At 38.4% G+C, this 21,774-nt stretch overlaps 1 protein-coding gene across 4 annotated transcripts; it reads right to left on the bottom strand.

The window, feature by feature from the left end:
* AASDH (aminoadipate-semialdehyde dehydrogenase) lies at positions 123–21,766 on the bottom strand. 4 transcript variants are annotated; one of them, XM_021396087.1, is made up of 16 exons: positions 21,333–21,766; positions 20,202–20,432; positions 18,919–19,172; positions 16,717–16,837; positions 15,719–16,059; positions 14,944–15,136; positions 13,415–13,656; positions 12,511–12,617; positions 11,906–12,078; positions 10,725–10,917; positions 10,070–10,188; positions 7,375–8,212; positions 6,399–6,562; positions 5,706–5,831; positions 4,294–4,425; positions 123–3,250 (listed from the first exon to the last, which is right to left on the bottom strand). In XM_021396087.1, exons 3-16 carry the CDS (start codon positions 19,146–19,148, stop codon positions 2,843–2,845), a joined length of 3,387 nt encoding a protein of 1,128 aa, XP_021251762.1. In that variant the 5' UTR covers positions 19,149–19,172; positions 20,202–20,432; positions 21,333–21,766; the 3' UTR covers positions 123–2,842. The 4 variants fall into 4 exon arrangements, with proteins under 4 accessions (XP_021251762.1, XP_021251760.1, XP_021251763.1 ...); XM_021396085.1 differs by lacking the exon at positions 20,202–20,432; XM_021396088.1 differs by lacking the exon at positions 20,202–20,432 and having other exon boundaries at positions 19,103–19,172.

Here is a 21,774-nt window from a genome sequence, read left to right as displayed (position 1 = left end):
CCTCCTTAAGTGAGTGTTGACTTACTGTCCACAACTCACCTGCTGTGGCAGATACTTTATTACTTCTTTGTACCTAAAATAGTTCACTGCCTCCCTCTTGCAAAAAAGGATAAAGCCCATGATATAATAAAAATTTTATTATCCTTAATATCCCACAGAAATAGCTATGTCTATATTTTTAAAAAGTCACCATAGTTAACAAACCTGTAACACGCCCAACAAGGTTTTACAAGGCAGTATTTAACAAATTTGATGATCTCCTAGTAATGGTAAGGCTCAAAGGCACTTTAAGCCTAAAGCATGATAAAGGGTGATAATTTTGATGGAAAGAAGATGCATCATTATAGAATTATACCACATGCATTTCATGGAAATACTTTAGCCAAACTCCTGTATGCAGCATGAGTAGTAGCACTTTTCATTGTTTTCTTCCTAATTAAATCTGCCACAAACTCCCATTCCAAGAATCAAAAAGAGCTCAATAGCAAAATCCCCTATTTTCCATCAAACAGAAAGCAAAGGTTCACTATCATGGTTACAACAACACAAACACAAAGGACATGGTCGATCAAGATATTAGAACAGCAGCAAGATGGGGTTTTTTTTGAGCCTCTTAAGCCATCACTTTTGCTCAGTTTTGTATTTAAAACCCAAACATGCAAGGTAACCTTTTCCCATAATGCAAGTATTTAGAATGTTTTATACAGAGATGAGGCAATGCTGTTCTCAAATATTTGGAAAAAAAATACTTACTGCTACATGGTAAAATCTCCGCAAGCTTTTCTGAGGAAAGAATTTGCTTCATAATTACTTCTGCTCTGCTAGCACCATGAGTTAGTACTTCTCAAATCTATTTTTTTTTGTGAATTTGTAAGCCTGCAATATATATTTGTAGTTACAAGAACTAAACTGCCTGAAATCTGTCTGAAGTACAGAGAAGGTGAAGTAAATCAGGATTGAAGTATTTCAGAAAGCACAGCATAACGAGGTGCTATTGTGCATGACATAATGATGCAATTTTCCAATGCAGTACACTTATAGCACATAGAATAGAGCATAGAGGATGCTCTTAAGCTAAAGCTTCAAACCAGATTGTTTTTGAACCATAAGGGTATCTAGTGTAATAATGGAAAATCTGTATTATGTACAGAACTTGGTGGAAACATTTCTAAAATGCACATGTTCAGCAGTGACATTTCCTGATAAATTAACAAGAACTTGCACTAAATACCAATGAAATGAAGTGTTACTTTGCTTTAGCTTTTGTTGCAGCCATTTCTGATAAAGTGTTGGAAAGCTGTTAAAAAACAACAACAACAAAAAAAAAACAAAAAAAACAACCAACCCCAACCACTGCTACTGACTTTAAAACACAAAAATGTTTTAAAAACCAAACCAACCACTATGTAGTATATTGTCTCAATTTTTGTAACTTATACACATTAATAGCATTTCTTCTGACCAGGTTATATATGATTAACCTCTATGTTCATATAGTAATGTATAAAAACTATAAGATGTATAATTGTGGGGTATTTGTTGTGTACTTTTTTAATTTTTCAAATGTTTTAAAGTGCAATTGTTTATTATACTAATGTCATTTTAATTCTTATTAAACTATAACTCAGTCAAAATTATCTGATCAAGGATGCATCAATTCTGTGTCTCTTTTTGCTATCTGGGTACTTCAAGTTTGCTTTGTAATGGAACTTCTGCTGCCACAAGTGTCTTGCCTGTGCATGTCTGCTAACAGTAAAGTGGATGAACAAGACATGAAGTAACGTAGCCACTGCAACTTCTGCTTTACCTTTTAGACCAGAACATTAGAATTCAAAGCAGATGGTTCACAAGAAGGAGAGAGATGACTGATAGCTTCTACACTAGTTATTTAAGAAGAATGTCATAATCAGGAGGATACTCTTGAGTTACAAGTACTTTTGTCTGCAAATCCTTAATTTGCATTACTGACAGTAATTTGTTTCAAGGTGTTTAGGACAACCTAAAAAAAATCTACACAGTCCTTTATGAGCAGTACTCTGTAAACACTGTAGATAGCATTAATTGAAATTTCTTAAAAAATGATTTGGCAAGCATTGATTTGAACATTACACATCTCATTTAGGAACTCATACGGGAATTGTCATTGACATTTAATACGCGCTTTAGAATACAGGAGGTGACTCGTACTGACTTCAACAGAGGAAAGTATACACTTAGCTGAAATGAAGCCAGGAAGGGCCCCAACTTGCTAAAGATTGATTAATATTAATTACGTACACAGAATGCAGGCTACATCCTCAGAAATCAACTTAAAAGCTAGACTGAACAAAGAATGTTGGCTACCTTACCATCTAATGGAATTCCAGTCAAACCAGACAAATGTTGGTCTGATGCATGCAAGAGCCAGGCACAGGCTAGGCTGGATTCATAGAGAGGAATACATTCCTCCCTCAAGGAGACAATGTTAATTCAAGTTGCACAGCGTGGCACCTTACCAGAGTTTCTTCCAGCTGTACAAGTACTTGACACAAACTACTGACTTTTATTGTCCTGCTACACAGGTAAAAGCACAACACTCAGATCCAAATTATATGAAACACTCTTTCTTTCATCAGCGTGAGCTGGGAAATGAGGGAGGGACAGTGAAACTTGGGGCTAGTGCAGAGCAGTCATCCTTCAGTCAGTACGGCAAGTCAACAAACATTACTTACCTGCATTTGCAGCAGTGCAAAGTGCTATCTGATAAAGCTGCACAGAGCAGCTCTTGCCTAAAGCAAAATAGGCAGAGGTAGACAACACCTGTGAGTGCTTAATTTACAAATGTAAACAATTAAGAAGCAGCCTAACATCCTTCTTGTTCCTTTTCTCCTGTTATGTACAAATCTAGGCAGTAAACATAATCATTCCTACAGCCAACGACGAGCTTTGTTCCCCATACTACAGGGGAAGAGAAAACCTCTCCTGGAAGCGCATCTACTCCTTCTGCTGTTCCACTCCTGGCATTCAGGATCCACACTTTGCCATCTGTAGATACTGCTGCCAAAAGAACTTTGTTCTTTGAGTCATCACTTTGGAAAACAAATGGTGTTCCATATACACTCGAAGTGGCTTTGAATTTCCACAGTAAATTACCCTCCGTACTACAACAGTAGATAAAGTGATCATGGGAGCCAAAAAATATTTCTTGCTTAGTTAAGCTTGAGATGCATGGAGATGAAAACACCGGTCCATTAGTAGAAAACTGCCAAACCTATAGAAATAACATAACCACCCATTATCACAGGCTGTTCACATTTTCAGTATGATAGCAACTATAAATTTTTAATACTTAGTTGTTGACAGGAGCACATATAATTTCTAAAGCATACTAGATTTCAGTGTGGCTGGTAAATAGTTTACAAATTACAAGTTAAGTTTTACAAGCACAGTATATGAGAAAAGAAAATAAATACTCAGGAAGAGTTACTGTCTATCTTCTGAGAGGCCATGTAGAGATAGCCAGCTTGGAAAAAGAATATTCTAGGGTCATCACAACACAACTAGTAATGAACTTTGAGAATTTGGTTAAGATGCCATTCTTTTCCACAAAGGTAAAGTCTCATTAGTGCTATGGTTTTCCTCTCCTCAAGCTAATGATGTACAGAACCTTCTTCAAGTGAGTATGAGCTCTAACCATTGCTGCAAGCAGACATGGGGAAGGGCACAGACTAGGACACTAACCAATGAGAAAAAGGTTTGGAATTGCCATGTATACTACACCTGAGGCAATCAGAAACAGTGCCAGTTATTTTAATAAACTATATTCATCATGGAAGAACAAAACAGTATTTAATTCCATGCTGACTTATTTTTCCAGAACTCTGATCTGCAACATCTTTGCCATGATGCCAGTATTTGTTTGATAAATGACTAAACACTCTAAGAAGCCTTTGTTTCTCAACTGCCACAATCTGTGAAGAGATGGCTTTAAGCATCCTTGAAAAACTTCAAACCCCAAAGTATTTATTTGTTGGCACTACTCTGGCACTACCATTTGCTCTGAGAATAAATAAGCTCTACTAGAATTACATTTCGTACATCAAGCAACTCAGGATTCAGGGGCTTATTTCTGGTTTGGCATGGACTGAATTTACTACAGTTTTTCTTCTTTTGCCTCTGTAGAATACATGCTTCTAGTTGGTTCACAAAAAGGTGTATGTTAATTATTAAGCCTCAGAATACAGTATCAATAAAGCATCTTATGCAGAGTTTGGGGATGAACTTTAAACAACCCCCCCCACCACCAGTTTTTACCTTTTCTCCAGAATGAGTGTAACAATATAAGTTTCCATCCACACATCCAATACAAACGCACTTCTCATTGCAGTGAGGAGAAGAGAAAAGTGGTTTTCCCAGGAGGCTCTTCCAAATCTTACTCCCTGTCACCTGTCAATGGCAGCGTGCAGTACAACACTTAACACAACTATAGGAGGCTGCACAAAACGGTTCTTCCTTTACAGCTTGATCCAGCCCTTAAGGAACAAATAAATGAAGGCCTCTCCCAACCAGAATGCATACCAGAAGCAAACCAAACTCTTCAAATGTTATTCCAACAAAATATTCAGTGTATTCCCTGGGATACTCATTGCCCCTATTCCACTCTTCTCTTCCTTCCCCTAGGCAGAATAATTAATTAATAATTAATTAAAGTTAAAGAAGGACATTAATTTTTAATTCCGCTCCTCAGTATCTGAACAGGGTCAACGAAGGAGAGAATATTATAAAGTCATAGTACTCATTTTCAAAATAAATACAGTAGGAAATGCTGCAACCCACAATCTATGATTGCCACAGTAAGCTCCCTTTGTTATAAATAATCACGTGGAGCTACAGCTGGAGTTTTCAACTACCTGTTACTCAGAACTATGAAAAAATAAAAAATACCCCCACGCCAACACTTCTTTCTTATCCACAGCTCACTAGAGCTGCGAAACTGTATCTTTAACCTTCTCATACTAGATGCAGACAGAAGATGTATTTGGGTAATACTGAGGAAATTTGTAGTGGGTGGGAGGTAAGGAAAGCGAGGACTAGTGTTGGGTTGTGAGAGTTGAACAACATGAGTATCTGCTCCAAGTGACTGTTTCTTTTATCAGGCAGGACCAGCTGCAAGCCAAAACTGCCTCAGAAAATCATGAAATTGCACCACATTTATCAAGAATGCCACTCTCCCGGTGCTGAGAACAGAGCAGTAGTCCAAGATGACGATGGGCAGCTCTTTAAATGACTACAAGGAGGGGAACACTAAGAGGAATAAAGGAGCTTCTTCCCTGACTCTGTGCTAGTTTCAGTACATTCTGCGTATATATATTTTTTTCCCCTAATCTTACCGTCAAAAGGATGGAGGAAAGAAAACAAGATCTACAGCCATACTCTCACATACCAATTTAACTTATAAAATCGTATGTGGGAATTGGAAGATACCGATTTCAACTTTGGCCTACAGTTACCATGTAAATTCAAGCAAGTCACTTAATTTCTCTTTATCACCAGGAATTATTGAAGTGGCCTTGTGCATAACAAGGCTCTCAAGTGAAAAAGCTTTCACAGTAACACATGATCGTGTAATTTCTCCCACTGAAAAAGTGCTCTTAATTTCAGAAATGCATTTTGGTTTAATCTAAACTTGACAATGAGATCAAAGAGAAGTAGGCAATGGTACATACCGGGTTGACAGCCAGTAGCAGTCCTCCTAGTGTAGCAACGTAAACATGATGTGGAAAAGAGCTTAGACAAGGAGATGAAAACACAGCTCCACCTTCGCAATGCAATTTCCATACACAAATCTTTTCCTGTAAGAACAAAAAAAATTTACTATGAGAGTTCAAGCTCAGAATGTTTACAAAGACCTTTTAATGTCAAAGCTTATGAAAGAGTGCATTTCTTTAGCAAATATTAGTTAAATTAATATATAATTCACATGGTCTTACAGAAACTCATGTCAGTGGCCACTTTCTTTTCCAGTAAATGTACAAAATTCTGCTAAACATCCAGCAGAATCTATCCCCCTAGTCTGCCATTTTCCCTCATCTACTCTTTCAAAACATAAAATTCTCTTCCCACCACTAAGTCATTGTGTCACTTCTGGATGGGCACCCTATTCTGAAATACCCACAGAGTGTTTAGTAACTGAGAAGGTTAAGATGTAGCTTCAATCAGGACTAGGATCATGAGAACACCACTAGAACTATTTACTAACACACAGTCCTAACCCATTCAAGCAAGCACAGCTATCTCAAAAGTTCTGTGGTAGAGTCCTGAGAATACTAACACTACTGGAGCTTCATCTGGTGTGCTACAGATAAGGCCTAATTTGGACACTGTCTCTTCTATACGTAAAAGTTAGCCAGTGTTCTTACATAAATATCCAAAGCATACACATGCTGGTCATGCGATCCTATGTAGACTAGTCCACTGGAAGGATCTACCACTGCAGAGCTTTTCACAGTGTCTTCTGTGGCAAAAGTCCAGTATGTTTCTCCGCCACTGCTTTGGAGCACATACACTAAGCCATCATAACAACCTGCAGGAGATAAAACACAACAATGGAAAAAAAAAAGATGATAAATATTTGCATTTATGGTGTGTTATATGCTGTTAGCTGTGTCACTACTGGAAAGAAGTACGCTGACTTAAGAGGTACAGTTTCAAAACTTTTTCCAAAGCTGCTGCCCCTGTTTTAGCACCAAGTCTTTGCAATTAGTTTATACACTCTAAGTTGTTAATTCTGTGTGTTCTTCCCTAACTTGCCCTAACTGACACAGTTTATATAAAGTCAATGCTATACATCAACGGCCAACAGTCCTTAAAATTCCTGTACTATGATGGATTAAAAACTTTCTTTCCAAAACTCATGTTTAAAGACAAAAAACTATCCAAACATCAATATGTAATTTATAAATATAAATATACAGTCAAAGGAAACTAGACTATTTCTCACAGAGTTTGATTATCTGAGGTACCACATCCTAAGTGCTATCTCTATCAATTTTTAATGATGCTTTAAGACCGTATCACCGTTCCATACTACTTTAAAAACCACCTTAATGATCACACCCCAATTAACCACTGAAAATTATCTGTACCTATGGGTTATTCCTTAATAAGGACCTAATGAACTGGCATAAAATCAACCACAACTACATAACACGTCAAATAATCTCTATCATGATGTACCATGACATTTAAATTACTTATTCCTTCTGATTCTATTTTACAATAAATTCATTTTGAAGCAGATATGGATGTTCATGGATAAGTGTAGATGGAGGACATTCAGAGGTAAGAAATGAGAAAAAAAATAATCTGAGATGAAAGCTAAAACAGAAGACATACCGACAACAATGAAATTTCCACACTTCGATATGCAGGCAGAAGATTCAATACGATCTCCAAGGTTCTTCTCCCATTTTACTTCTCCTGTATCTAGATCAATAGCCTGCATTGTGTGAGAGTGAGAGCCAACAAATACAGCCGCAGATACTTCATCTTTAGATGATATTATAACCAACGGGGACGCATCAACGCATTTTCTTGTATTTGACTTCCATCTTGTGCGTAATGCCAACTCTGCTGTTGTTACATGACTGCATTCTGCACGGATTTGCTGCACAGAGCAGCAGTCACTTTTATTTACTTTGATGGTAATTGCTGAAGTTCTATTCTCTGTTTCATGCCCTTGCATGCGGCTTTTTGTTATACTTGGAGTCACGGCATGCAAAAAGGATGGTTGCTGTGGTGATTCCACTCCCACCTGTACTGTACTATCGGGTTGCATAAAAGACTTGGTGAAATTTAGAGAAAAAAAATGATTTCCTCTGCTCAGTGCTATAAATGAAATTAATCCTGGAGCAACCTTAAGATATCTTTCAGGTTTCATTTTAGCATATTTTCTGTGAATTTCCTCTCCACTGTTCCTACTTAGTTTTCTTTTCAAAACATTGTCATCATTTATTAACTGGTCCTCACCTGGAAACAGAGTTTTAAGAATATGCTTATAAATCTCCTCAATCGAGCGGCTGAGAATAACTTCAAGGAGTCCAGGCACATCTCTGCCTACTAGCATCTCAATTTCATCATAAAATTGTAGCGCTTTTAAGGAGTCTCCGCCACTGTACAAAAATACTGCATCTTTAGAAATTCCACTAGAATCACCTAGGAGATCCAGAGCAGACTAGAGGAAAGAAGGAAAGAGAGAACACTTACGGACTGTTACGCCATATCATACACACACAAAAACTTAAGTAAAATCCTAACGAATATCCAGAATTCCACTAAAAATTAACAGGAACCGAGGAAACTCATTGTTCTGAAACAGTGCCAATAATAAGAGCTGAGGAGGAACATGGAGACACTATTTCAGTACTACAGTCATTTTTGCTAATTTCCAATATTTCCATTTAAGGAATTAAGGCAAACTGTGCTGTGTTTTTTGGCCTTTTTCAATCTCAATACTGTTCATTAACGATATCTACACTATTTGTTAGTTAAGATATTGATGCCTGTCCTGGTTTTGGCTGGAACAGTCACCTAATAGCCAGTATGGTGCTGTGTTTTGGATTTAGTATGAGAACAGTGTTGATAGCACACTGAAGTTTTAGTTGTTGCTGAGCAGCGCTTACAGAGATACAAGGATGTTTCAACTTCTTGTGCTGCAGGGACAGCAAGGAACAGCAGGTGCAGGAGGAGCTGGGAGGGGACAGCACTGGACAGCTGACCCAGACTGGCCAAAGGACTGTCCCATACGATGTGGCATCATGCCAAACAATTAAACTGGAGGGGCTGGCCATGGGGGAGCTGCTCCTGCTTAGTGCCTAGCTGGACTTAAGTTGGCAGGCAGTGAGCAACTACACTGTACATCACTCATTTGGGATATTCTTTTATTATTATTATTTTCTCTTCCTTTTCTGTCCTATTACACTGTCTTTAACTCAACCCACGTGTTTGACCTTTTTTTTTGTCTGATTCACTATTCCATCCCACTGGGTGGAAATGAGCAAATGGCTGTGTGGTGCTTGGCTGCCTGCTGGGTTAAACCACAAATCCTTTTGATAAAATTGGTTGAAATGCTTCTTTTTATTAATAAAATTTAAATAAAGCAGTATCTTCGGCTTTTGAATGATTTAAGTAACTTACTTCTCTACCTACTTTTGAAGCTACAAGCCCTTTCAATTCATGAAGGATTTTGGATTGAGCACTGTTATTACAGTAAAGAACAATTAATACAATCTCCTGTCACTGCACTCCCTGTTCTTTAAGTCTGGTTATAAACTCCCAAATCCTTTGGTTTTGGAAGCTGTTTTCTACTGTTCAAACTCAGTCTAGGGCACATCCCCTCCGCTTGGTTATAATTTCTATAGCCACCAACGCAGTTCAGTATCAGCACAAGCAAAGCCAATTACTTCACCAACTTCTTTCTACCTTTATTTATTCAAGTCCTAGCTAGAGCAAATCTCACTTTCAGGTGAAAATTAGAAGTCTAACTTTGAAGAAAATATATAATAGTTTGGTATTACATTTAGGTAGTTTGAAAAACAAGACTTCAGCACAGAAATTTGGAAACAATACAACCAAACAGCTCAAGAGAGCTCAAAGAGCTCAATTACACAACTGTGCCACCTATTTAAAAAAAAAAAAAAAAAGACTCTTCAATGCACAGTTATATTTAGCAATTAGAAACTCTACCGACACAGTAGCTATTTTGTACAAAATTTCCACGTTCCAGTTCCCTGTTTCCCTTAGGGATTCCTTACTTGGTAAGTGAAGCAGCATTCAAAAAGCTACTGACAGCTTACAGCTTTCCTCTGCTAATTGCTTATACTTATCTGATACAGAAACATAAATGACTCCCTCCTGACCGTTACTGAGTAACTATATTAAAGTATTAACTGAACAGAAGGAGCCGTAATACTTGAATGTATAGGCAGCTAGAATGTTCTGGTTGCATTAGTCACACTTCTTAAACTGTTTAATTCCTGACACATGTATAATGATGCACTTGCAAAGACAAAAAGGCAGCTCAAAATACTACCTTCCACAAATACTGCAATCTTTCCCACAATTCCTCTGCGCCACTCAGCTTACTGTCACGCCTTCTGGAGTTTAGATGGTAGTGGTAAATCTTGTTCAGTTCAGATATATCAACTTTGCCTTTGTAGAAAATAAAGTGTGATTTTTTTAATTGCTCTTCTGCATTTGCACTTCCAAAATTCTCCCTACCCAAATAGTCATCTTAGTCTTTTACTGGCTTTCTTATTAATACTCAACTGCACTTTTTTTTTTAATCCAGTCAATCAAATCTACTCAACAGAATCCAATAAGGTTTTTGAAAATTTACCCTAGCCTCCCACATAATCCCACTTTCAGTTCCTGATCTTTCTCCAAATGAAGTCAGGGTTCTGTTGCAGACTGTGACAGAAGTGACTGAGCAAATAAATGTGCAATTTTAATACTGAATTGATTTTGCTGCTACTTTTAAAATCTTGAATGAAACATTATTAAGCGCGCCTAATGTATGGCTGCGATTTCCAAAGAGTTAATTATCAGATCTACATGTTTAAAAAGCAGGACTGGATTTTGGTCAGTTTAAAAAAACAAACAAACAAAAAAAACCATGAACACAAAAAAACAAAACCAGAATGACAACCACTGAAGTAAGTGGCAAGGGTACTTAAAGTGTCATTTACCATGTGATGTTAAAGGCAAAGTTTTAATCCGTACAAGCTCATCAGGAATTCCATGAGTTGGCAGATGTTTTCGGAGTTCCTGAAGAGCTTCTCTCTCTTCTAAATCACCCCTGGGAACCACAAATAGGATAAGTTTTTCCTGCTGATACCAGGTCACTGCACAAGCTTCTACCTGACAAAGATCTTCAGCAGCCTGTAATTAAAAAAAATACATATTTTTTGATATGTAGTTCAGAGTATAAGGACACAACTAAAAAAAATTACCCATTTAAAATTTCTATTTCTCTCATTCCTACATAACATCTTGATCACTGGTAATTCACTTGTGTTAATTTAGATAGAAACGATCATTGTCAGAGACTATAAAGAATAAATGCAGAGAAACCAGCAGAGCTCCTTTACAGTGTACTTTTCAGTTATCTAAACTACTTTCCTGAGTAAAAGCCTGGAAGAAATGCTTTCACTAAGTCTCTTAGCCTGAACTGTCAATAAAGAGAGAGAGCATGTTTTTGAAATGTAGACACTTTAATAAACACTAAACCATCAATTATTAACAAAACTGATATTAGATGAAAACAACTACACAGGGGTTACATTTTTGCACGTGTCTTAAATGAGTCTAATCCCATCTGGTTACGCATTACTTTAAAAAGAATGGCTTGAATAAGATCCAAAAAAAGATCAAAATGAGATCGTACGTGATAGGTGAAAACAAAAAAACGTTTTTAAGTTTGTTCCTATTTAAAAACTAATCCTCAAAACAAATGATCTGGATGCAGGAACTGAATGTATGCTGAGTATGTCTGCTGATGATACTAAAAGTGGGAGGAGCTGCTGACTCCTTCATGGAGCCTTGCAGAGATATGACATCAGTCCCGTAGAACAATGACTATATGAGCATAGTAGTACAGAACTTAGTATTTTTCAGATCTATACAGAGATCTCAGTTCTATTGGAATAAAGCATGTGATAAGACAGATTTCTAGGAACTCAGAGCCAAACTTCTCCATTTTAAGTACCTATATTAAGTGACTACATTTTTGATAATACAACCTCTTAACTTCTTTTAGACTCCACAAGATCTTCTGAAAATGAATACATGCTGATTTTTGATGATAACGATTTGTACGTTATCCCTGCTCTTTTATACTGTGTACTCTGTTCATTAGATGTTATGTTACCTGCTGCAAACATTCAATATTAAAACGTTTGCCATGACGTTTAATCTGATTGTCCTTCCGACCCAAAAAGAACATCTCTGCATTCCGCACTCTTACAAAATCCCCTGTTTCTCTCATTGTGCCCTGCGGTACGATTATCTCATCATCAAGAAAGCAAATACGTTCTTCACCACCTACAAAAAAAAAGGCTGTGGTCATTATTAAATGTCTAACTGTAAATTAATAGAATACTAATTATTTTATTGGAAGTTTCTTATCAATGTCTAAACAGCTACATTATACAAAGTAGGCTATAGAGTTAATTATAGTTAATTATATATATAAACTACTTCAGCTGACTGTCAAAATGCAAGCAAGAGAAAAAAAAAATCATGCTAATGAAAGCTGTATGCAGACAAAATGGTGATCATTTCCTGCCCATCATTCCGAAGACCTAAAATACCATCAGAAGGTCCCCAGCCCAATGGGAATTTACAGAGTTACTCTAATCTGTTTAGCAGAGCCAGGAACCAAGGAAAAAAAAAACAAAAAAACCCAAAAAACTAACACGTTACTAAAACTCAACTAGGAAAAATATCTTTGAAGAATAAAAAATAGAAAATAACCTATAAATATTTGTCCCTCGCCTTCCAGAACTGCAGAACCATTGGCATCTCTGATCTCAACTGTTGTTCCAAGGAGCGGTGATCCCAAAGGGACAGGGAAATCAGTTCTAAATATATTAGAGAGAAACAGTACAGATCTTTCCTTTCTGAACACAAATGATTGAACACAGGAATCATTTCACACATAATCTTCTAAAAGAACAGCATTAGAGCAAAAGGAGACAGCTGAGTCTTCTTTCTACAAATACTCTCAAAAACTGCTCTACTTGCTCAAAATGAAAAATCTTGTCAATGTACATGGGTTTCATGATCATATACAAAAAAACACCAAACAAAAACCCAACAAAACTCATACCAAAGAACGACAGAAAATAACGCCTAAATGGATCCAAAAATCCCATGACAGTATCTAGTTTTTAAGTCTCTAAGGTTTAACCTCCACCAAGCGCAACTACTTTAAACACATGCTACCACTTTCTAATTCATTCTTTCCCTGCTATAGTAATCAAAAAGAATTAAAGCTCAAACTGATATTGTATCAATGAGTACAGCTGAATAGAGCATAACAGATTTTTTTCAGAAAAGCGAAATTTAAGAAGTAATTTGAAATAACTCTGCTAATATATGAAGTTAGGCACGGGTTCTAGATCAACTTTGATCATAAAGTCTTATTCATCAGCCATCACTGAAGTTTTATGGTTCAACAATCACCCAACAACAACTTCTTCCTGAGGGGGCTGTATTAGAGCAAAAAATTAATGAATTGATTGAAAAAATAAGTAAATAAAAAATGTAACTTCTACCAACATAAACACCTGTGAGAACTCTGTAGTCCTGGAAACAGGTTCCATTCTGTTGATTGTCATTATTCACACACCGAATCATGAAAACTGAAATTTCCTACCTAAAATCAGCACTAAAAACCTCTTCAGGAATCCTGTAGCAAGTGGCCCAGCAAGACACTTCAGTTATACCATACAGATTGAAAATACTTGTTTTGTTCTCCTTGTGCTTCCAACTCTTCCAGAGATTCAGTATGGGAAATGCTTCACCACCAAGGGCTAAGACTCGGAGTGAAGTATTTGCAGACAATACTGTTGATTTAATAATGTGAGCTCCAAATCTTCTGAGAAGTGTTGGTGTTGCCTAAATGATACATATTCAAAAACAAAACAAACAAACAAAAAAAAAAAACAGCAAAAAAAGAGAAACGGCTGTTACATTATTTCAGTATATGTGTACCTTTTCTCTAGCTTTATCATATCTACCTACATTGTAGATCTACCTAACCATAAATGGCATCAACCATCAGAGGTCAGTACAGATCATGCTGGTGTTTTGGGAGATGGTGTAAAGTTTTTAATGAATACTATCAGCACCAATCTATGCTCTTCTGTAGAGGGAAATGGGCACCATGAAGATTTATAGCGATTATAATAAATCAAAACAAGGGCAGGGAATAAAGTCACAGCATATTTGCAAACAGTGTTTTTTTTTTTTTTTTCCCTGCTGTGGTGTCCTTGGCAAGCTACTCACTAATTTAAAGCATTTAAAGCCTACAGTCTCAACTATCACCATCCCTTGAAAAAGAAACCTTTCTATGAGTACAAGTATTTCAAAATTACATTAATAACAAAGCAAGACTTTAGGGGTTGATTTATCACAATTAATAGACAAATCAGACCACACTAATTTTGTCCAAAGTCAATTACAAGTGAGAACTCTTTCAGCCACTCTTCCCCCTAAACCTGGATTTAGCTTTCTACTATCAATTATTATTTTTATTAAATACTTTTTTTATACTACAGGCAAAGGCTGGGCTTATTTGGCCATGCTGGCCATGCTCATAATCTCAGGTAAATTTTCCAAAAATTAACTTAAAAGCTATTACAACTGAGATCACAAAGGAGATGAAATATTCCAAGACAGAAGGGGCAAATAACACCTCATATAAGCAGGTGGCCTGAAAACAAGAAGTGTTGCTGGAAAATCAATGATTCTTCTTCTCTCGTTATTGTAAAAACAACTAACATTTTATCACCCTATAGATGGCACTGTTTTAGTTGTATTTTTAGTATAGGTACTCCTATTAAAACTGTTTATGAGGTAAGGCTTAAAGATGAAGCCCATCAAAAGATGATAAAATGTTTCTAACAGGTTACTCAGTAATTTAATTATTTCTTAAGAATTAATGGATTCTTAAGATGAATGTTGGTTTTACCTTCGGTTCATAGCCTTCTGTTACAAGATGTTTGAGGCTTTGATCAGAAGGTAATTTTCTGAACAGTTAACATTTTACTGCAAGAAGGATAACAATCTGCTCTCTTCAGGAAGAACACCAATGCCATTATTGTAAGACTGATGAAACAAGTAACACACATTAGCAAAGGTAAGAAGCGAGGCATTGAAAACAGTCACTTAGGTGTTGCCTACCTGCAACACTGTCACGTGGTGATGGTTAAACAGGGCAGTAGACAGCTCCACAGGCATCATTTTAACAGCATTTGGTACTATGAGAATAGAGGCTCCACTTGTCAGAGCAATGAACAATTCGACCACAGATGGATCAAACGTTAGAGGAGAAGCCAGGAACAGCACATCATCCTGTGTGATCTCAAAAATTGATCTAAAAAAAGAAAGCCAGGAATTACAAACCTGATGCACCTGATTAAAAAAAAAAAAATCAACTCTAAACTAGAAGAGCAGCGTGCAAGAGTACGAAATAGATGCCTCACTTCAGCAATGCTAAGGGATTACAAACTACAGTGAATATTTAGACATATTCTGCCTGAATATGCAGATCAGACAATTTAAGCAAAAGTTCATGTATAGCCTAAAAAGGAATTAGGATTTAAAAACCATAAAACACATTAAATTTAACTGTGAATAATTAATACTGTTATCTATTTCTTTTAAGCAGCAAATCAGCAGTACAATATTTAAAACAACAGTATATAATTTGAAGTACACCCTTCAAAAATTCAGGTAAAGCACAATTTAAACATTACACACAACATGATGAGAAACAAGATCTTATGATACTATTTTGAAACAACAGAAACAAACACAAAGAAATCAGAAAAGCGAGGGAAGGAGAAAGTGAAGCAGTGTTAGGAAAAAATGTACACCTCTCTTCAGTGTTTAAAGAGAGACCTCAAATATCAAATTCGTTGAAGAATTTGAAGGAAAAACTAGAAACCACACTTACTTAAGATGCTGAATATTTGGCACTATACATGTATGAGGCACTCTGACTATTTTGGGGGTTCCTGTAGTTCCTGATGTATGCAAGACGTACGCTAAAGAGCATTTCTGGCCAACATCCTTGTATCTTCCTTTTGATGTTTTTAATTCGAGATGCTCCGGGCAGACAGTATTTCCTTGCTGTGAGTTACCCATAACTTTTAAAGCTTCAAATTTACTTTTTACATTGTCTGCTCGGAAATTTACATCAGCACTGCTCCAGCTCATTTGGAAGAGAGTTAAACCAATATGTTCTATTGTGGAAGAACTGTGGGAAAACCAACCAACATGGGCTGCCTGGAATTGCTGTAAAAGAAAACAAGCCATTTAAACAGCAGAACTCAGGTTGCACCGTTGCTCTACTGTTCATAATAAAACATGAAACATTTTTTCACAAATTTGCCTCTTTTCTTTTGGAGTTTTAAGCCCATATATATTTGTGTACTAAGTAGAGAAAACACAGCGTTCACAATGAGAAATCAATTATCTAAGCAAATAATGAAAAGTGAAAACATACAAAAGAATTTCAGAGAAGACGAAATTCCCCAAATTAAAAGCCCAGTCTTGCCTATTCCCTTAGCAATAAGTCGGGGCACTGGATATGGGAGAAGATGGAGAAAAGGAAACTAAACCACTAAATGCAGCAATTATTTTCAACCGTTGCGAAGATTTCTAACTCCTAATCTTGACACATGGAGAAACAAGACTGGAGAAGTCTTTGAAGGTCACTGCCCAACAAGTTTGCCTGGACAGCACTGTAATAAACAAATAGGTAATTTTTTTTTTGAATGGAGGAAGAGTACTTTGTACTTCTAATTTTGAAGATGTTCATTTCTGAATTAAAGCCTCTTGTCATGTAGGAATGAAACAAGCTCAACAAAGCTTATAAAAACAATACAATCTCAGTAGCTACATCTTTCTAAACTGCACTTCAACGTTCTCACTAGTAGTCTGAACACTTACTTTTATTTTGTCATTCTCAACAAGAATATACTGAAGATTACTTTTCCTCATGAAGTAAGTAGATAATAGTGGTGTAGCATCTGGATCAATAGGACAGTAAGCAGCTGGAACCTGAAGGATTCTAACAAGACAACATTTAAAATGATTAAAATAAATAAAAAAATGTTAATAAAACTAAGAAAATCCACACACATTTCACTCAGTTTTTTTTTTTCTGTAAATAGTTCCCAGAGTCATAAAATGTAGTTATAACGTGACTTTCAAATATTTTTTAGAAATAAAGTCTGAAGCAAATCAGTGTTGCCTTTTGGCATTTTACAGCGAGGAAAAAGATTTGAGCTAGACAGAAACATTCAAAATTCTTCTTGCCAAGCAGGTCAGCGATGACAAAGGTAGCACTGACATCAACAGCACCATGATTTCAAAGCTCCTGCTACGGACTGTGAGCAGAAATACAAGCAGTCATTTATACGTGTACAACACGTATAAACATGTAAAAAAAAAAAAAAAGTCTGCACACTGAATACGATTTCTATTCTCACTAAACAGTCTGCCATAAGAAAATTCTGATTGCGTACCAGAACTTTTTTCCCAGTGAAGAACGCTGAGTATCATTCTGTCGTTATTTGTTATGCCTTATATCGTGGCTTTTTTCCCCACACTTGTATACTTCAATCACTCCCTCTAGTGGCTCAATTTGATAAAGGCAAGCATTTGAATTTATTAACTCCACCAAACAACAAAATGGTAACTAAAACATGAACAGCTCCCATAAATCTTAGTGTTTCATCTAAGGCTGGGTTCCCGTGTCCAATTAGGTATACCTTCTTGTGCAAATGATTCATCATGGTAACGATGACAAGACACTGAACAAAGGCTTGGAAACTGCAGCATTCTGCATACTTGAACAGTCTCTGGAATCAATAAGCACTTAGGCCTGCCCTGCACCATATACAGCAGTTAATTACTCAGCAATTAGAGCTCTAAATAAATGAATCAATAAACCAAAGTGCCCCACCAGTTCCCAGTCACACTGCAAAAAATATCTGTGTGGCTGCTCAGTGCATTGGGACAGAAGGTAAGGAAGGAAGAATGCAACCTCAGGCAACCTCAAGCCAGGGCAGCTGTGAGAGCAGGCCATGCTGTGCAGGACTTGGTCCTGTCAGACCTTGAAAGTCTCTGCGGATGGAGCCTGTACAACTTCTCTGGGAAACCTCCTTTTCTGCTGGACTGGGGAAAAAGGGTTTCAGTTACTAGGAGAAAGCTCTTCAGCACACCTGGAAGGTTTATTATTACAGCACTCATTTCACTGAGATCTTTATAGTCAGCTGCGATGTATGTTCTTGTGCTACTGTGTATTTCAGGTGCAATGTGACAGCAGGAAAATACAGAGACAAACCTAAGGAGCACGGATGCTGCAGTACGCATCCGCTGAAAAAAAATATGCTTGTGGTGATGAGGTGCTCTATTATATCATAAACATAACAGGTAAAAGGATGCAAGTGTTATTATTCATTAGCAACACTGAGATGAAAAAATTGCTGAATTAACATGAGCATTGAGATCACGAACATTTCCATTTCCTTTCCATTAAATAATCAATGTTCCTTTTGTGCTACATTGCTAATTACTTTCTCCTACAACATTCCTGAAATGGAACTGCATCCATAGACTCATTTAGCTTGAAGCATGAGATTTCTTTTCAATACTTTATATTTTGCTAGCAAGACAAGAGGAATACATTTAAAAAAACACATATTTATTTTGCACTGGATATTCATTCTGTTAAATCAACTGAATTTTAAAACAATAATAAAGATACTAAAGATACTAATAATTGTTTATATCTCTATAAACATACTTAACCACACATTAAAAAAAAAAGTTACATTTTAGATCAATGAACTTAAGATTCAAAAACCTCTGGCACTGACTTTTCAAAGATTGAGTTATAATATCACAATCTTTTCATAAGAATCTGAGGCTCCAGTGCCTCTAGACTGTTAAGTAATGCAACAGAGGCAAAAAAAAAACCTGAAGCATTTCAGCAGCACCAAAGCCAACTAGGAGATACTGCCAGTGGTATTACTATAGTATTACTGCATTTTTGTTGATATTAAAAGCAGAACCAAACTCCAAGTTTGCTTTAATTGAGATGACCATTCAAAATACAACACAGAATGCAGGCATTCAAACCATTACCCTAAGATCCAAGACGGTAAGTTTATTCCAGGATAGCAGTAAAGGCCTATTTCACACTTTCCTTGAGGATCACAGTACTTTTGAAGGAAAGCTGTTAACTCCATGGCAAGTTTTACCACTGTTGCATACGTGTAGAAAGTTGGAGGTCCGTCATTGCATTCATCAAACCAAACAGCTTTTCTACCTGAGTGCAGGCTGGCCGCCCAAGCCACCATATCATGGAGAGTCATCTCTGCTGCACTTCTTCACTTCCCCTTGAAAGATTAACATAGCAGAGTGCATTGTTATCTCTTGATTTTTTAATATTTTAGTAAAATGACTTAAGTACACAAAACAGCCAAGCAGGGAGAAAAAAAAACAAAAAAAAACAAAAAAACAAAAAAAACACACAACCCAGAAACAACCCCTGAACAGAAAGCACAATCCCATACCACATTGCCTTACACCACTAGAATGCAAAACCTGATACTTTTTATCATTTACAACCGCTCCAAAGCTAAGGGCTAGGAGCACAATAACTCACTAATTTATGGGTGTCCAAACTTTTGGCTTTCCTGGGCTGCATTGAATGAAGAGGGATTGTCTTGGGCCACATATATGTAGGCTGCACTGAAAGTAATGCCTCCTATTTATTTTCATGAAAAATACAACCACTATGAAGAGCACAATAACATTTTCTAATAGACGAAATTCTCAGCAGTTTTTCTACAACAGTCACCTTGTCTGCAGCAGGACGGTTGGAACTAGACAATCTTTGAGATCCCTTCCAACCAAAGCCATTCTATGATTCTATGTACACAGTCACCACCATGAGCTTTGCATTCTTGCCAGCAATGGACAAGAGCCTGCATATGGCATGTAAAAACCTGCACCAGCAGAGATGATGACCACCATTGTCGTCACCACTGCTGAAACGCACCACCCACTGGCCCACTGTGCTCACATCGACTGTTCAGTCTCCATCAACATTCACCAAGTGTCAATGAATGCTGTTTTTTCTGCGTGGTGGAATTCAATTCCACTCTTACTTCCTCTGCACTTCCATGTCAGACGCCATTTTGTCAGACTGTCCCTCTGCCACCATCTGCCACATGGTCACAGAATGGAACAGGATACTGGTGGGAAGGTTCAGCCTCTACTGCTGTACCACCAACATCCATCTCTGACACTGTGAGACAACATCATAAAATAGGATGCATTATTTTCCGAGCAGCCTTCATAAAATACATAACATAGTTAATGCATATAAGTAACAAAATCATAAGATCAGTGGGATATGTGACCTTGTTTTGGTGAAACTAGGGCATCATGTGGGTTCGATGGCAGTGGTAACAATTCTCAGTGAGCTCTCAGGCACTCATCAGAGATGTTTGATGAACTTTTACTCTTTCTGTGCTTCACCCTTGAGAACAGTTGTTCACAAATGTCCGTGCTGCCAAAGCGCGGTGACATGAATAAGGCATGACTGTGAAGCGAGGGGTACTTCCCTCTGGTGAGAGAGGGCTTACAGAAGTCTGGTAAAGAGACATGGTCAGATTTTTGATTGCAAGTCTACATATTCCATTTGAAAATGTGCAGGTAATGTATTATGGCAACCGAGAATGAAGTCACACACACACACACACGCAAAAAAAAAAGGATGGATTTTTTCGTCACTCTTGAAACTTGTTCTCAAATTCCTTTATCAGAACGGAAAGCATAGCTGCGCATTTGTCACCATTCACAGAGTTGCATTCAGCCAATATATCAAAATGCATACGCTTATTTGCCGTAACTTGAGGTAGCACCGCACCGCAGCGACCCCGTGCCCTGGTTTCGGAGCAGACAGCGTTAACACACAACCGCCGCCGCTGGGCGATGGGCGCGTGCCCGGGGCCGGGCCGGTCCGGTCCGCTCAGAGCCGCCGCCATGACGGCGCGGGGCAGGGGGCGGCCGCAGGGCGGGCAGAGCCGCGCAGTGCGCGGGCTGCGGGCAGCACTTTGGAAGGGCCTATAGTGACTCGCTGCAGAGGTTGCTCATCGCTACGCTTGTTTTTGAAGCTGGGCACAACCAAATTAACGATTTTGGTAACACAAATCAATTTATAGCTTTCTCTTTAGTAGAACTGTGAAATAACCTTATTTCCTTTGCAAGTAGAAAATCCACCACGCCGATGACTATACTGTTCTGTCAGTACCGCTCTGCACAGAGGGGCCCTCCTGACCGCCCGCACCGCACCGCACCGCACCGCTCCGCGCTAAGATTTCCCCCGCCGCGCTGGGACAGGCTCTCTCGCACGCCCCCGCCACGCTGCAGGCCCTCCCCGTCTCCAGGCGTGGCAGACACAGCCCCACACGGCCCGTTCCGGGCCGCGCCGAGAACACGGCGAGACAGCACGGGCGCCATCAGCGCGGCCCTGATACCACAGAACCCACCTCTGCTAGGGCCCTGCAGCAACACCCAGTGCCATCCGCTGACCGCCGCCTAGCAACCGAAGAACAGCACTCCCCATTGGTGGGATCATTTTATTCCTGGCCCGCTCTTCAGTAACGCACGCCTTCATTGGTCAATGCCTGTCGCGCTATTTGTGCATCTACAAGCGGCGCCCAGATCTCAACGGTGGGACCTGGTGATGCCATTTTGGCCGCGCGGCAGAAAACCAGGGAGCGTGCTATGGCTATGTCAGCTAGCGGGGAGAAAGCAAACGCAGCGTCCTCGGAGGGGAGGTCACGGTCCTGCCCCGCCACGTCCAGGCCACTCGTCTCCGCTCCCCTCCGCTCCCCTCCCCTCCCCTCCCCTGGGAAGACAGTACGGAGCGCCGTAGGGGTCTCGCGGCGGTGCAGGAGCTGGGCGCTTGCGGCCTTCGGTAACGCTCCG

This window comes from Numida meleagris, chromosome 4, assembly GCF_002078875.1.
Source record: "Numida meleagris isolate 19003 breed g44 Domestic line chromosome 4, NumMel1.0, whole genome shotgun sequence".
In the NCBI taxonomy this organism is placed as follows: Eukaryota; Metazoa; Chordata; class Aves; order Galliformes; family Numididae; genus Numida; species Numida meleagris.
This window is presented reverse-complemented; position numbering and strand designations above follow the sequence as displayed.